The sequence below is a fragment of the Mobula birostris genome, chromosome 25 (genome assembly GCF_030028105.1).
Source record: "Mobula birostris isolate sMobBir1 chromosome 25, sMobBir1.hap1, whole genome shotgun sequence".
In the NCBI taxonomy this organism is placed as follows: Eukaryota; Metazoa; Chordata; class Chondrichthyes; order Myliobatiformes; family Myliobatidae; genus Mobula; species Mobula birostris.
In genome coordinates this window covers 754,357-770,397 of record NC_092394.1, presented here as the reverse complement: position 1 = coordinate 770,397, position 16,041 = coordinate 754,357, and the positions used below count along the sequence as shown (strand labels likewise).

The 16,041-nt window shown below is 44.6% G+C and overlaps 1 protein-coding gene across 13 annotated transcripts in view; it reads right to left on the bottom strand.

The window, feature by feature from the left end:
- The window catches only part of ncor1 (nuclear receptor corepressor 1), a 297,718-nt gene that overhangs the window by 218,898 nt on the left and 62,779 nt on the right, over positions 1–16,041 (bottom strand). For all 13 annotated transcript variants that reach the window (XM_072243400.1, XM_072243412.1, XM_072243409.1 and 10 more), the window contains exon 5: positions 2,815–2,994. In XM_072243400.1, the coding sequence (XP_072099501.1) occupies positions 2,815–2,994 (180 nt within the window). The remainder of the gene's footprint in view (positions 1–2,814; positions 2,995–16,041) is intronic.

Genomic DNA, 16,041 nt, shown 5'->3' with positions numbered 1-16,041 from the left:
CGCCGGGACCAGATGAGATGTACCCCAGGCTACTGTAGGAGGCGAGGAAGGAGACTGCTGAGCCTTTGGCGATGATCTTTGCATCATCGATGGGTACGGGAGAGATTCCAGAGGATTGGAGGGTTGCGGATGTTGTTCCTTTATTCAAGAAAGATAGTAGAGATAGCCCAGGAAATTATAGACCAGTGAGCCTTACCTCAGTGGTTGGTAAGTTGTTGGAGAAGATCCGGAGAGGCAGGATTTATGAACATTTGGAGAGGTATAATATGATTAGGAGTAGTCAGCATGCCTTTGTCAAGGGCAGGTCATGCCTTACTAGCCTCATTGAATTTTTTGAGGATGTGACTAAACACACTGAAGGAAAAGCAGCAGATATAGTGTATATGGATTTCAGCAAGGCATTTGATAAGGTACCCCTTGCAAGGCTTATTGAGAAAATAAGGAGGCATGGGATCCAAGGGGACATTGCTTTATGAATCCAGAACTGGCTTGCCCACAGAAGGCAAAGGGTGGTTGTAGACGGGTCATATTCTGCATGGAGGTCGGTGACCAGTTGAGTGCCTCAGGGATCTGTTCTGGGATCCTTACTCTTTGTGATTTTTATAAATGACTTGGATGAGTAAGTGGAGGGATGGGTTAGTAAGTTTGCCGATGACACAAAGGTTGGAGGTGTTGTGGATAGTGTGGATAGCTGTCAGAAATTACAGTGGGACATTGATAGGATGCAAAACTGGGCTGAGAAGTGGCAGATGGAGTTCAACCCAGATAAGTGTGAAGTGGTTCATTTTGGTAGGTCAAATATGATGGCAGAATATAGTATTAATGGTAAGGCTCTTGGCAGTGTGGAGGATCAGAGGGATCTTGGGGTCCGAGTCCATAGGACACTCAAAGCAGCTGCGCAGGTTGACTCTGTGGTTAAGAAGGCATACGGTGTATTGGCCTTCATCAATCGTGGAATTGAATTTAGGAGCCGAGAGGTAATGTTGCAGCTATATAGGACACTGGTTAGACCACAGTTGGAGTACCGTGCTCAGTTGTGGTCACCTCACCACAGGAAGGATGTGGAAGCCATAGAAAGGGTGCAGAGGAGATTTACAAAGATGTAGCCTGGATTGGGGAGCATGCCTTATGCGAATAGGTTGAATGAATTTGGCCTTTTCTCCTTGGAGTGACAGAGGATGAGAGGTGACCTGATAGAGGTGTATAAGATGATGAGAGGCATTGATCGTGTGGATAGTCAGAGGCTTTTCCCCAGGGCCGAAATGGTTGCCACAAGAGGACACAGGTTAAGGTGCTGGGGAGTAAGTATAGAGGAAATGTCAGGGGTAAGTTTTTTAACTCAGAGAATGGTGAGTGCGTGGAGTGGGCTGCCGGCAACGGTAGTGGAGGCAGATACGATAGGGTCTTTTCAGAGACATTTAGATACGTACATGGAGCTTAGTAAAATAGAGGGCTATAGTTAAGCCTAGCAATTTCTAAGGTAGGGACATGTCTGGCACAACTCTGCGGGCCGAAGGGCCTGTATTGTGCTGTAGGCTTTCTATGTTTCTAACCGCCTCTTCCTCCATCTCTTCAGTTTGGTTCCCACTCTCTCACCACTCCCCCCCCCACCACCCATCCTGGTTTAAACTCTTCCCCAATTGCCTTAGCAAACCTCCCTGCCAGGATATTGGTCCCCCTGAGATTCAAGTGCAACCCGTCCTTTTTGTACAGGTCACACCTGCCCCAAAAGAGGTCCCAATGATCCAGAAATCTGAATCCCTGCCCCCTGTTCCAATCCCTCAGCCACGCATTTATCCTTCACTTCACTCTATTCCCATACTCACTGTCACGTGGCACAGGCAATAATCCCGAGATGACAACCATTGTGGTCCTGCTTTTCAGCTTCCTTCCTAACTCCCTGTAATCTGCTTTCAGGACCTTCTCCCTTTTCCTGCCTATGTCATTGGTACCAATATGTACCACGACCTCCAGCTGTTCTCCTTCCCACTTCAGGATATCGTGGACGCGATCAGGAACATCCCCAGTCCCTGGCACCTGGGAGGCAAACTACCAGCCGTGTTTCTTTCCTGCGTCCACAGAATCGCCTGTCTGACCCCCTAACTATAGAGTCCCCTATCACTGCTGCCATCCTCTTCCTTTTCCTACCCTCTGAGCCACAGGGCCAGACTCTGTGCCAGAGGTGCAGCCACTGTTGCTTCCCCCCGGTAGGCCGTCCCCCCCACCCCCTACAGTAATCAAGCAGGAGTACTTATTGTCAAGGGGTAGAGCCACATCTGGAGTATTACATCCCATTTTGGATGCCCCATTATAGGAAGTATGAGGCGGCTTTGGAGAGGTGCAGAAGAGGTTTAATCTATTATTTATTTATTGAGATCCAGCGTAGAACAGGTCTTTCTGGCCCTTGAACTATGTCATCCAGCAACCCCCGATTTAACTCTCGCCTAATCATGGGATAATTTACAATGACTCATTAATCTACCAACCAGTACTTCTTTGGACTGTGAGAGATAATTGGAGTACTCAGAGAAAACTCAAGTATTCCAGGGAGAGGTTGCACAGACTCCTTACAGATGACGTCGGAATTGAACTGCGACACCCTAAACTGTAATGGCATTATGCGAACCACGATCGATGAGCAGTGGAGCTGGGGAGTGGGGAATCCAAGTTCCAATAAAATTATTCCAACAGAACTCTAAATACAGTTCCAATTTCTCTAGTCACTTAGCAAAAACAGAACTAAACATGAGTACAAAGTAATGCAAATATATGAACACAACCTAGCATCTCAGCCAGTACACAAACTCCCAATACCTGTTTTTTCTTCAGTTTGAGGATCTGTTGTTCCACTTTGGCTATTTCTCGATCTACACGGTCCATACTCTGGATGAGCTCTTCTTTGGATAGCTTGGAAGGGGACGAATCTTGTTCATCACCACCCTGCTGGTTGGTAGATGGGGATGATGGAACATCAGCTTTCATTGAAAAGGACTCCTTAAAAATAAAAATCAGGAAAGGAAGGGATTGGTGAGTAAGTTTCAAATTAAGATTTTCTTTGCAGGGAATCTGAACCAGGTGGTTTGGGATAGTGTTTTAGGAAATAGGGGAAAAAACAGACCACAAGACCTGAGGACATTGGAGTAGCATTAGACCATTCAACCCATCGAGTCTGTTCCAGAATTCCTCTCCATGTCCACTGTACCTTGGCCTTTCAATATTCAAAAGGTTTCAATGAGACCCCCTCTCCCCCATTCTTCTAACTTCAGCAAGTACAGGCTGAGAGCCATCAAATACTCCTTTCATTACTGAAATTATTCTTGTGAACCTCCTCTAGATTTTTATCAAGTCACGATGACAGAGTATAAAGGGTCAGGATAACTTATCAACATGACATTAATGTTTAAGATAAACACTGTGTATGTAATACATCAATTATCATGCCAGGTGAAAAAGCAGCAAACTGAAGGTAATATTCAGAAGGAATATCTCTAGTATACCAATGACTAAATTCATTTTCAGGTTTGCATTCATGGATCTTTACCTTACATGCAGAAGAAATCCAGAGTTACCCAAGTGCTTTAAGCAGATTCACCAACCAATCTGAAGTTCAGAGCTTAAAACCCATTTTTTAATGCCAGCCTGATCCATAAAATCGAATTGAAGGGGATGTAAAGATAACTCATGGGTAAACACTTTTTTTAACAAACGTTTATGAGCAACAAATTCACAACTTTGATGGAAACAAGTTTACTGGAGACATTTTAAGGTGGTACATTTATTCAAATATTAAACTGGTTGATTTAAACTCTGAGGCATATACTATCTCTACAGTTTTATCAGCTCATGAATGCACATGTAGACAAAACTGTCAATTTAACTTTATCAACGTGCAAATGCATGTTTTAATACGCACTAGTTTAAAGAAAAATCACCCATTTTATTCATTAAGCTGTTTCCTATTTTCTTAAACGTTACTACAGTACAATTTCAACTCCAACCATAAGGCTAACAAAGTAATTTTAATTTTTGCTGTACATTTTTACCAGATTTCCTCAGAACAGCACTTAGCTTTAACTTATTCAAAGAGTTCGACTTAAGCAAACAGCCTGACATTTCCTCTATATTTGTTACGCACTGAAGTCTTTATTCATTTGCAATATAAAGCTAAGGGTGGGCGATAGATGGAGAAGCTAAGAATGGAGGCAATAAAGGCTGTGGATGATGGAATCTGAAAGGAAAGGAAGTATGCAACCAAACAAGGGAGGTGGGGTGGACAGATGGGAATGGTGTGGGTGAATGTGGGTAATGAGCAGGTGCAGAAGGAGAAAGGCACTGAGAAATGAAAGGCCAGGGTGAATAGAAGAGGAGCTGGGTTAGGCGGGAAGAGAGAGAAAAGGAACAGAGGGGTGCAGTTTACCTGAAGTTGGAGAATGTAATGTTCATACCATCAGGCTGTAGACTATCCAAGCAAAATATGAGATGCTGTTCTTCTAGCTTGCATTTAGTCTCACCCTGATAATGAAGACAGCTCGAGGAAGGACTGGCCAGTTGAGAACGGGGAGAGTAATTAAAATGGCCTGCAACTAGAAACACCAGAAAGCCAAGGCTGATAGAGCTCAGGTGCCCAGCAAAGTGGCTGCCTAGTCTGCACTTCATCTCACTGATGTAGAGAAAGCCACATCGTGATTCCAACACCTGTATTCGAGTGTCTCCATATTCTTCTGCAGTTTTGACCTCCACTAACCTGTCTTTCAAATTCTATTTAGTTACATTTGGTTACAATTCTGTCTTCATATTTCTCAGTAATAGTGGAAAACTCAAATTCACTACCTTTTAAAATTTAATGGACTAAATGGCATATGGATGACAGAAACACAGAGGGCTATGTAGGAGGGAAGGGTTAGATTGATTTTAGAATAGGTTAAACGATCAGCATACAGGCCAAAGTGCCTGTACTGTGCTGTAATATTATATGCGCTAAACACAGAGCAGACAGTAGGAATCTTTTTCCCAGGGTCAAAATATCTAACATTAGAAGACATGTAGTTAAATTAAGAGGGATTAAGTTCAAAGGAGATGTGCATTTATTTACACAGAGTGGTGGATATCTGGTATGCACCATCAAGGCTGAGAATGGAAGTACATGAATATGCAGAGAATGGATGGATATGAACATTCCTGTGCTGTTCTACGTTCATGATTGTGGCCCTTCAAGGGAGCAGAAAACTGAAAATTTGGTTGAATAGTGTGACACCACAACCTCTCGCTCAAAGTCAGAGGCTTATTATCTAGAGGAGGAAACCAGAAGTCAATGAGCCATTGCTCATTAGAGGATTGAAGATAGATAAGATCATTAACTTTAAATTCCTTGGAGTTATTTCAAAGAATCCTTCTTGGGATCAGCACACAGGTGCCATTACGAAGAAGGCAAAGCAGAGCCCCTACTTTTTCAGAGATTTGGTATGTCATTTAGAACATTGACAAACTTCTATAGATACACATTGGAAAGTATCCTGACTGGCTGTATCACTGCCGAATATGGAAATACCAATGCCCAAGAATGGAAAAGCCTACAAAAAGTGGTGGATACAGCCCAGTTCATCACAGGAAATACCCGTCCCACCATTGAGCACATTGACACAGAATGATGTTACAAGAAAGCAGCATCTATCATCAAGACCCCCAACATCCAGGCCATGTTTTCTTCTTGCTGCTGCCATCAGAGAGTTGGTAAAGAAGCATTAGGTCCCACACCACTAGGTACAGGAACAGTTATTACCCTTCCATCTTCAGGCTCCTGAACCAGTGTTGATATCTTCACTCACCTCAACACTGAAGTGATTCCACAACTTGAGATCATTAGATATAGGAACAGAAGCAGGCCATTCAGCCCATCAAGTCTGCTCCACCATTCAATCATGGACTGATCCAATTCTTCCAGTCATCCCCACTCTCCTGCCTTCTTCCCATACCCTTTGATGCTCTGGCTAATCAAAAACATATCTATCTAGGCCTTAAATGAACCCAATGACTTGGCCTCCACAGCCGCTCATGGTAACACATTCTACAGATTTACCACCCTCTGACTAAAGTAATTTCTCTGCATCTCTGTTCTTTCATGTAGCACCATGGTCCTGGAGGATCGTTGTTTCGTTTTTACTGTGTACTGTACCAGCAGTTATGATTGAAATGACAATAAAAGCGACTTGACTTGACTAAATGGATGTCCTTCAATCCTGAAGTCGTGCCCTCTTGTCCTACTCCCCTACTATGAAAAATAACTCTGCCATATCTAATCTGTTCAGGCCTATAAGATCCCCCCTCATTCTCCTGAACTTCAGGGAATACAGCCCAAGAGCTGCCAGACATTCCTCATATGATAACCCTTTCATTCCTGGAATCATTCTCGTGAATCCTCTCTGAACCCTTTCCAATGTCAGTATATCCTTTCTAAAATAAGGAGCCCAAAACTGCACACAATACTCCAAATGTGGTCTCACGAGTGCCTTATAAAGCCTCAACATCACATTCCTGCTCTTATATTCTATACCTCTAGAAATGAATGCCAACATTGCACTTGCCTTCTTCACAACCGACTCAACCTGGAGGCTGACCTTTAGGGTAGCCTGCACAAGGACTCCCAAGTCCCTTTGCATCTCTGCATTTTGAATTCTCTCCCCATCTAAATAATAGTCTGCCCGTTTATTTCTTCCACCAAAGTGCATGAGCATACACTTTCCAACATTGTATTTCATTTGCCACTTCTTTGCCAATTCCCCTAACCAAGTCTCTCTGCAGGTTCTCTGTTTCCTTAACACTACCCGCTCCTCCACTTATCTTTGTATCATCAGCAAATTTTGCCACAAATCCATTAATCCCGTAGTCCAAATCATAAACATACATCGTAAAAAGCAGCGGTTGCAACACCGACCCCTGTGGAATTCCAATGGTAACCGGCAGCCAGCCAGAATAGGATCCTTTTATTCCCACTCTTTGTTTTCTGCCAATCAGCCAGTGCTCCACCCATGCTAGTAACTCCCCTGTAATTCCATGGGCTCTTATCTTGCTAAGCAGCCTCACGTGCCGCACCTTGTCAAAGGCCTTCTGAAAGTCCAAGTACACCACATCTACTGCATCTCCATGATTGTAGGACTGTCACAGCAGGAGGAGGAACAAGGTGCTCGGGTGAGCGCTGAGAAGCAGCTGAGGAGCTGACGTGAGTGTGCTTTAAAAGGAGAACGGAGCTGTGACTCAGGACAGTGTGATTGTGGGACTGTCGCAGCAGGAGGAGGAGCGAGGTGCTCGGGAGAGCGCTGAGTGCTGGGAAGCAGCTGAGGTGACTGTGCTTTAAAAGGAGCGTGGAGGGCAACTGAAGGGTTAGACCGTGTTGATTAGAGGGAGTGAGTACTTGAGATAATTGGCAGCGACAAATAAAAGGAAGGGTAACTGAAGAGGAACGGCCAGTAGACTAAGAATTGGGCACAGCCATCTTAATGGTACTCTGGCCATCATAAATAAACATCCAACAGGTTTTTGCGATCTAAGTCAGGAGACTGAAACGGTAGAGCATATCCTTATTTCATGCAGGAAATTTGCACAGGAAAGACAACAAATGTTACAATTACGCAAAATAGGACTGGTAGAGAACAGTGTAAAAGGTTTATTGGAATGTGGGGAGAGTGATCGGGGAGGAAATGGTTGTTTAGTTTTTTTAAGGGCGACGGGACTGGAAAGACGACTTTAAAGTGAATGGACAATGAGGGACAATAAATCCTGAAGATGGCAGTAATGCAAGAGTGTGGATGCCTACTGCCGTAAAAACTCAAGGAAGAAGAAGAGGAGGAGCGGCCAGTGTGTGAGTGGCACAGGGTAGGAGTGGAGCTTTGAGGCTTTGGTGAGCAAAGGCTGAGGACAAGCCTGCTCCCAGTGAGGTAAGGCTAGGCAAGTTCCTTTAATTAATTTAATTAACTTAGGAGTAGGTAATGGAGGCAGCAGTTTGGGCAGTCTAGTGCTCCGTTGCCTGACAAACCGAGTTAGGGAACTGGAGCTGGAGCTGGATGAACTTCGGATCATTCGAGAGGCAGAGGCAGAAATAGACAGGAGTTTCAGAGAGATAGTCACCCCTAAAAGTCAGGAGCCAGGTGGCTGTGTGATTGTCAGGAGAGGGAAGGGGAACAGACAGAAAGAGCAGAGCACCTCTGTAGCCGTTCCCATCAACAATAAATATACCATTTTGGATACTGTTAGTGGAGACGACCTACCAGGGACAAGTTGTAGTGGTTGTGTCTCTGGCACCGAGACTGGACCCTCAGCTCAGAAAGGGAGGAGGGAAAAGAGGAGAGCAGTAGTGATAGGGGAATCGATAGTTAGGGGGAGAGATAAGAGGTTCTGTGGGAGAGATCAAGAATCCCCGATGGTCTGTTGCCTCCCTGGTACCAGGGTCCGTGATTTCTTGGATTGAGTTCTCTGTATTCTCAAGAGTGAGGGTGAGCAGCCAGATGTCGTGGTCCATGTAGGGACTAATGACATGGGTAGGAAGGAGGAGGAGGTCCTGCAAAGAGAGTTTAGGGAGTTAGGCGCAAAGCTGAAGGACCTCCAGGGATGCAATCTCAGGATTGCTACCCGTGCCACGTGCTAGTGAGGCTAGAAATAGGAAGATAATGCAGCTAAATACGTGGCTAAGGAGATGGTACAGGAGGGAGGGCTGCATATTTTTGGACAATTGGGCTTTGTTCCAGGGAAGGTGGGACCTGTTCCGATGGGATGGTTTGCACCTGAACTGGAGGGGGACTAACATCCTTGCAGGTAGGTTTGTTAGTGCTGCTCTGGGGGGTTTAAACTAGATTTGCAGGGGGAGGGGAACCAGGGTGTTAGAGCAGACAGTGAGGTGGAGGAGGATAAAGGTCATGCGAGGACTGCATGTATAGACAGAAATCAAAAGGTTTGTACGTGATTAAGCTCCCTGATGAGCTCAATTACTTCTCTGCTCACTTTGACTGAGAGAACAAGGAGGTCACCCTCAAAGCAGATCTCCCACCTGATGAACTGCCTCTCTCACCTTCCACCTCTGATATCTGCGCCACCCTGAGCAGGGTGAATGTACGGAAGGCAGCTGGTCCAGATGGAATAACTGGCTGTGTGCTCAGAGTCTGTGCAGGGCAGTTGGCCGGGGTCTTCACGGACATTTTTAATCTGTCCCTGGCCCAGGCAGTTGTCCCTACAAGGTTAAGATCGCCACCGTCGTGCCAGTGCCGAAGTATTCCACTGCCACGGGCCTGAATGACTTCCGCCCAGTTGCACTCACCCCCATCATTGCAAAGTGCTTTGTGGGACTGGTTCTATCACATCTGAAATCCCGTCTGCCCACTACCCTGCACCCCCATCAATTTGCATATTGCACCAACAGGTCAACAGAGGACGCCATCTCCACAGCACTTCACTCTGCCCTGACCCACCTGGACAGCCCCAACTCTTGCGTTAGAATGCTGTTCATTGACTTTAGTTCGGCATTCAATACTGTGATCCCCTCCAAGCTGATCATCAAACTTCGCCAGCTTGGTATCAGCTCACCTCTCTGCAAATGAACCTTGGACTTTCTGACTAACCGACCCTAATCAGTTAAGTTAGACAACCTCTCCTCCTCCACTCTCACCCTGAACACCAGCGTGCCTCAAGGCTGTGTGCTGAGCCCTCTTCTGTACTCCCTTTTCACCTATGGCTGCGTTCCTGTACACGGTTCTAACCCCTTAATCAAATTCGCAGACAACACCACGGTGATTGGCCTGATCAGAGGGGATGACGAGACGGCCTACAGGGACGAGGTCCAGCACCTGGCCGCATGGTGTGCCGACAACAACCTGGCCCTTAACACCCAGAAGACCAAGGAGATCATTGTGGGCTTCCGGCATGCTAGGAGCTACACTCACATCCCCATCTACATCAACAGAGCTGTAGTGGAGCGTGCATCAAGCTTCAAATTCCTTGGAGTCCACATTTCCGAGGATCTCACCTGCTCCCTGAACTCCTCCATCCTGATCAAAAAGGCGCACTAGCGCCTTTATTTCCTGCGGAACATCAAAAAAGCTCACCTCTGTCCCAGGATACTGATGGACTTTTACCGCTGTACCACTGAGAGCATACTCACCAACTGCATCTCAGTGTGGTATGGCAATTGTCCCGTATCGGACCGCAAAGCACTCCAGTGTGGGGTGAAAACTGCCCAGCGGATTATCGGCACCCAATTGCCCACCGTTGAGAATATCTACCATAAACGCTGCCCGGGCAGGGCGAAAAGCATTATCAAGGATGCATCTCACCCTAACCATGGACTTTTTACTCTCCTCCCATCCGGTAGGCGCTACAGGAGCCTCCGCTCCCGCACCAGTAGGCACAGGAAGAGCTTCTTCCCTGAGGCTGTGACCCTGCTGAACCTCACATCACAGCGCTAAGCAGTATTGCACCCATATTGGACTGTCTCAGTACTTTTATATTTGTTTGCTGTAGCACTTACTTCTTATTCGCAATTATTTTGTAAATAACACTATTCTTTGCATCTCTGGTAAGATGCTAACTGCATTTCATTGGCTTTGTATCTGTACTCGGCACAATGACAATAAAGTTGAATCTAATCTAATCTAAAATTGTTCTCAGATGCATCTATTTCAATGCAAGGAGTACTGTAGGTAAGGCAGATGAGCTTAAGGCATGGATTGGCATGTGGGATTATGACATTATTGCTATTAGTGATTTCTGATCTCCCTCTCCCCCTCTCAAATCTCTTACTAGCTCTTCTTTCAGTTAGTCCTGACGAAGGGCCTTGGCCCGAAACGTCGACTGTACCTCTTCCTAGAGATGCTGCCTGGCCTGCTGTGTTCACCAGCAACTTTTATGTATTGCTTGAAATTCCAGCATCTGCAGATTTCCTCGTGTTTGCGCTATTAGTGAGACTTGGTTGCAGGAGAGGCAGGACTGGCATCTTAATGTTCCGGGGTTCCCTTGTTTCAGACATGATAGAGGGGGAGGGATGAAAGGGGGAGGAGTGGCACTACTAGTCAGGGAAAATATCACAGCTGTGCGTAGACAGGACAGCCCGGAGGGCTCATCTACAGAGGCCGTATGGGTGGTCGAAGGAATGGGAAAGGTGTAACCACACTAATAGAGTTGTATTATAGACCGCCCAAAAGTCAGAGAGAATTGGAGGAGCAAATCTGTAGAGAGATAGCAGACCAATGTAAGAAACAGGAAGTTGTAATAGCAGGGGGTTTTAACTTTCCACATATTGACTGGGACTCCCACATTGTGAAAGAGCTGGATGACTTGGAGTTTGTCAAATGTGTTCAGGAAAGTTTTCTAAATCAATATATAGAGGTACCAACGAGAGGGGATGCAATACTTGATCTCCTACTAGGGAACCAGACAGGTCAGGTGACAGAAATATGTGTAGGCGAACATTTTGGGTCCAGTGACCATAATGTCATTAGTTTCAAGTTAATTATGAATAAGGATAGGTCTGGCCCTTGAGTTGAGGTTCTAAATTGGAGAAAGGCTAATTCTGGTGTCTGTGGAAATGAGAAAGGATCTAGGAAGAGTGGATTGGGATAAGTTGTTTTCTGGCAAGGATGTGTTCAGTAATTGGAAGGCCTTCAAAGGCAAAATTTTGAGTGCAGAGTTTGCATGTTCCTACCAGGATTAAAGGCAAAGTTAACGAGCACAGGGAACCTTGGTTTTCAAGAGATATTGGCGATATGGTTAAAAAAAAGAAAGAGGTGTATAGCAGGTACAGGCAACAAGGAACAAATGAGGTACTTGAAGAGTATAGAAAAAGTAAGAAAATACTAGAGGAGGAAATCAGGAAGGCAAAAAGAAGACACGAGGTTGCTTTGGCAGATAATGTGAAGGTAAACATGAAGGGTTACTACAAGTATATTAAGAGTGAAAGAATAGTAAGGGACAAAATTGGTCCCCTCGAAGATCAGAGTGGTCGTCTGTGTGTGGAGCCTCACGAGATGGGGGAGATCAACAGTTTTTTTGGATCAGTATTTACTCTGGAAACTGGCATAGCGTATATGGAAGGAAGGGAAACAAGCAGTCGTGTCATGGAACATATAGAGATTAAAGAGGCGGAGGTGCCTGTTGCCTTACAGCAAATAAAGGTAGATAAATCCCCCGGGCCTGACATGACATTTCCTCCGACCTTGAGAGAGACTAGTGTAGAAATTGCAGGGGCCCTGGCAGAAATATTTAAAATGTCCTTAGCCACGGGTGCGGTGCCGGAGGATTGGAGGGTAGCTCATGTTGTTCCGTTGTTTAAAAAAGGCTCCAAAAGTAAACCAGGTAATTAGAAGCCGGTGAGCCTGACATCAGTAGTAGGTAAATTACTGAAAGGTGTTCTGAGAGATTGGATATACAAGTACTTGGACAGCCAAGGGCTGACTAAGGATAGTCAGCATGGCTTTGTGCGAGGTAGATTGTGTTTAACGAATCTTGTAGAGTTTTGAGGAGGTTACCAAGAAAGTAGATGAAGGAAAGGTTGTGGATGTTGTCTACATGGACTTTAGTAAGGCCTTTGACAAGGTCCCACATGGGAGGTTAGTTCAGAAGATTCAGACACTAGGTATCCATGGAGAGGTTGTAAACTGGATTCGAAATTGGCTGTGTGGGAGAAGACAGAGTGGTAGTGGATGATTGCTTCTCAGACTGGAGGCCTGTGACTAGTGGTGTGCTTCAAGGATCTGTGCTGGGACTATTGTTGTTTGTTGTCTATATCAATGATCCTGATGATAATGTGGTAAATTGGATCAGCAAGTTTGTTGATGACACTAAGATTGGAGGCATTGTGGACAGCGAGGAAGGCTTTCAAAGCTTGCATAGGGATCTGGACCAACTGGAAAAATGAGCCAGAAAATGGCAGATGGAATTTAATGCAGTCAAGTGCGAAGTGTTGCATTTTGGAAGGACAAATCAAGGTAGGACATACACAGTAAATGGTAGGGCACTGAGGAGTGCGGAGGAACAAAGGGATCTGGGTGTTCAAATACATAATTCCCTGAAAGTGGCGTCACAGGTAGACAGGGTTGTATAGAAGGCTTTTGGCATCCTGGCATTCATAAATCAAGTACTGAGTATAGGAGTTGGGATGTCATGGTGAGGTTGTGTAAGACATTGGTGAGGCCAAATCTGGAGTATTGTGTACAGTTCTGGCCACCTAACTATAGGAAGGATATCAGTAAGATTGAAAGAGTGCAGAGATTTATTAGGATGTTGCCGGGTCTTCAGAAGTTGAGTTACAGGGAAAGATTGAACCGGTTAAGACTTCATTCCTTGGAGTGTAGAAGAATGAGGGGAGATTTGATTGAGGTTTACAAAATTATGAGGGGTACAAACAGAGTAAATGCGAGTAGGCTCTTTCCACTTAGATTAGGAGAGTTAAATACGAGATGACTGGCTTTAGGGTGAAAGGGGAAAGGTTTAGGGGGAACTTCTTCACTCAGAGTGGTGGGAGTGTGAAACGAGCTGCCACCTGACGTGGTAAATGCGGGCTCACTCTTATGTTTTAAGGATAAATTGGATAGATACATGGATGGGAGAGGTCTGGAGGGTTATGGACTGGGTGCTGGTCAATGGGACTAGCAGAATAAAGTTTCGGCACAGACTAGAAGGGCCGAATGGCCTGTTTTCTGTGCTGTAGTGTTCTATGGTCTACCCTGCTTGTAATTTCCTCAAAAGGTTGCAGTAGGTTAGTCAGGCAAAATTTTCCTTTCAGAAAATCATGCTGGCTTTGGCCTATCTTGTCATGTGCCTCCAGGTGCACTGTAACCTCAACCTTAACAATCGATTCCAACAACTTCCCAGGTTAACAAGTCTATAGTTTCCTTTCTGCTGCCTCCCACTCTTCTTAAATAGCGGAGTAACATTTGCAATTTTCCTGTCATCCGGTACAATGCCAGAATCAATCGATTCTTGAAAGATTACTGTTAATGCCTCCGCAATCTCTCCAGCTACTTTCTTCAGAAACCGAGGGTATCTTCCATCAGGTCCAGGAGATTTATCCAGCCTCAGACCATTGAGCTTCTTGAGCACCTTCTCAGTCATAATTTTCAATGCACATACTTCACTTCCCTGACACTCTTGAATGTCCGGTATACTGCAGATGTCTTCCACTGTGAAGACTGATGCAAAATTTGTATTCAGTTCCTCTGCCATCTCTGCATCTCTCATTACAATATCTTCAGCGTCATCCTCTATTGGTCCTTTATCTACCCTCAACTCTCTTTTACCTTTTATATACTTAAAAAAATCTTTTAGTATCTTCTTTGATATTAGTCACCAGCTTCCTTTCATAAATCATCTTAACTTATGGACTCATTTTCAAGCACTCCACAATTCAGGCTCTCAATATTATCCATTTATTTATTTTGTGTTTGTACTGTTTGTCATCTTTTGCACATTGGTAATCTTTCGGTCCTTGCGTAGTTTTTCAGTGATTCTATTTATTGCTTTATTCTACTGTGAATGCCTGCAAGAAAATGAAGCTCAAGGTGCTATGTTACATACTTTGATAATAAATTTACTTTGAACTGTGAACTTTAAGAGTGAGAACAAACAAATTAGCTGAATGTGCAAATTATCAATCGATAAATACGAGGTGTGACAGTGCAGATTACTAAGAGAAACACAAACATAATCCTTTTTGTGTATATAGATTATTAAAATGTATAACGATAAACAAGAAACCAGCAGGAAGGAAATTTGGTCAGTTAAATCAAAGCAGGATGTAAGCAATAAATAGTAAGGTCCTACAGTTTTATAAAGCAGAGATACCCAGGGGTACAGGTACACAATTCCCTGAAAGTGGAGACAAAGGTAGATAAGGAACTTTTAAGGCATTTGGCATGCTTTCCTTCATCAGTTAGGTCTCTGGCAACAGAAGACAGGATAACATATTACAACTGTGTAAGCTGCTGATGTTGAAACCATATTTGGAGTATTATGTGTGGTTCTGATTACCCTTCTATAAAAAGTATCTCCTTTAGCTGAAAAGGATGCAATAAAGATTTACAAGGAATCTTACTGGGACTAGGGGGCTTGAGTCATAGTCATAGAAAAGCGCAGCACAAACACAGGCTCTTTGGCCCATCTAGTCCACGCTGAGCTACTTAAACTGCCTACTTGCATCAACCTGCCTACCACCCACGTACCAATCCGAAATTCCCACAACCCTCAAAGTGAATGTTCCCCTTAGACTTTTCACCTTTCATCCTTAACACGACCTCTAGTTGCACTCCCATCCAACCTCAACAGAAAAGGCCTGCTTGCATTTACCCCATCTGTACCCCTTATAATTTTGTCTACCTCCGGCAAATCTCCTCTCAATCTGTTCTAAGGAAGTAAGTCCTAACCTATTCAATCTTTTCATTTTACACAGGTCCTCCAAACCCAGCAACACCCTTACAAATTTTCACGAAACCCTTTTAACTTTATCTTCATTGTTCCTATGGGTAGGCGACTAAACCTGTGTACAGTACTGCAAATTAGGCCTCACCAATATCTTATACAACTTCAACATAGCATCTCATCTCCTGTACTCAATACTTTGTTTTATGAAGGTCAATGTGCCAAAAGCTTTCTTTACAACCCTATCTCCCTGTAACTCCGCTTTCAATGAATTTACCTATATTCCCAGACCCCTTTGTTTGACCACACCCTTCAGTGCCCTACCGTTCAGTGTGTAAGGCCTACCCTGGTTGGTCCTACCGAAGTGCAACATCTCATACTTGTTTGCATTAAATTCCATCTACCATTTTCCAGACCGTTTTTCCAGCAGGTCCAGATCCTACTGCAAGCCATGATAGCCTTCCTCACTGTCCACTACACCCCAAATCTTGATCAGCAGATTTGCTGATCCAGTTAACCACATTATCATCCAGATCACTGAATTAGTTGACAAACAACAATGGACCCAGAACCAATCCCTGCAGCAGATCTCTAGTCACAGGCCTGCATTCAGAGAGGCAACCATCTACTACTGTTCTCTGGCTTCTC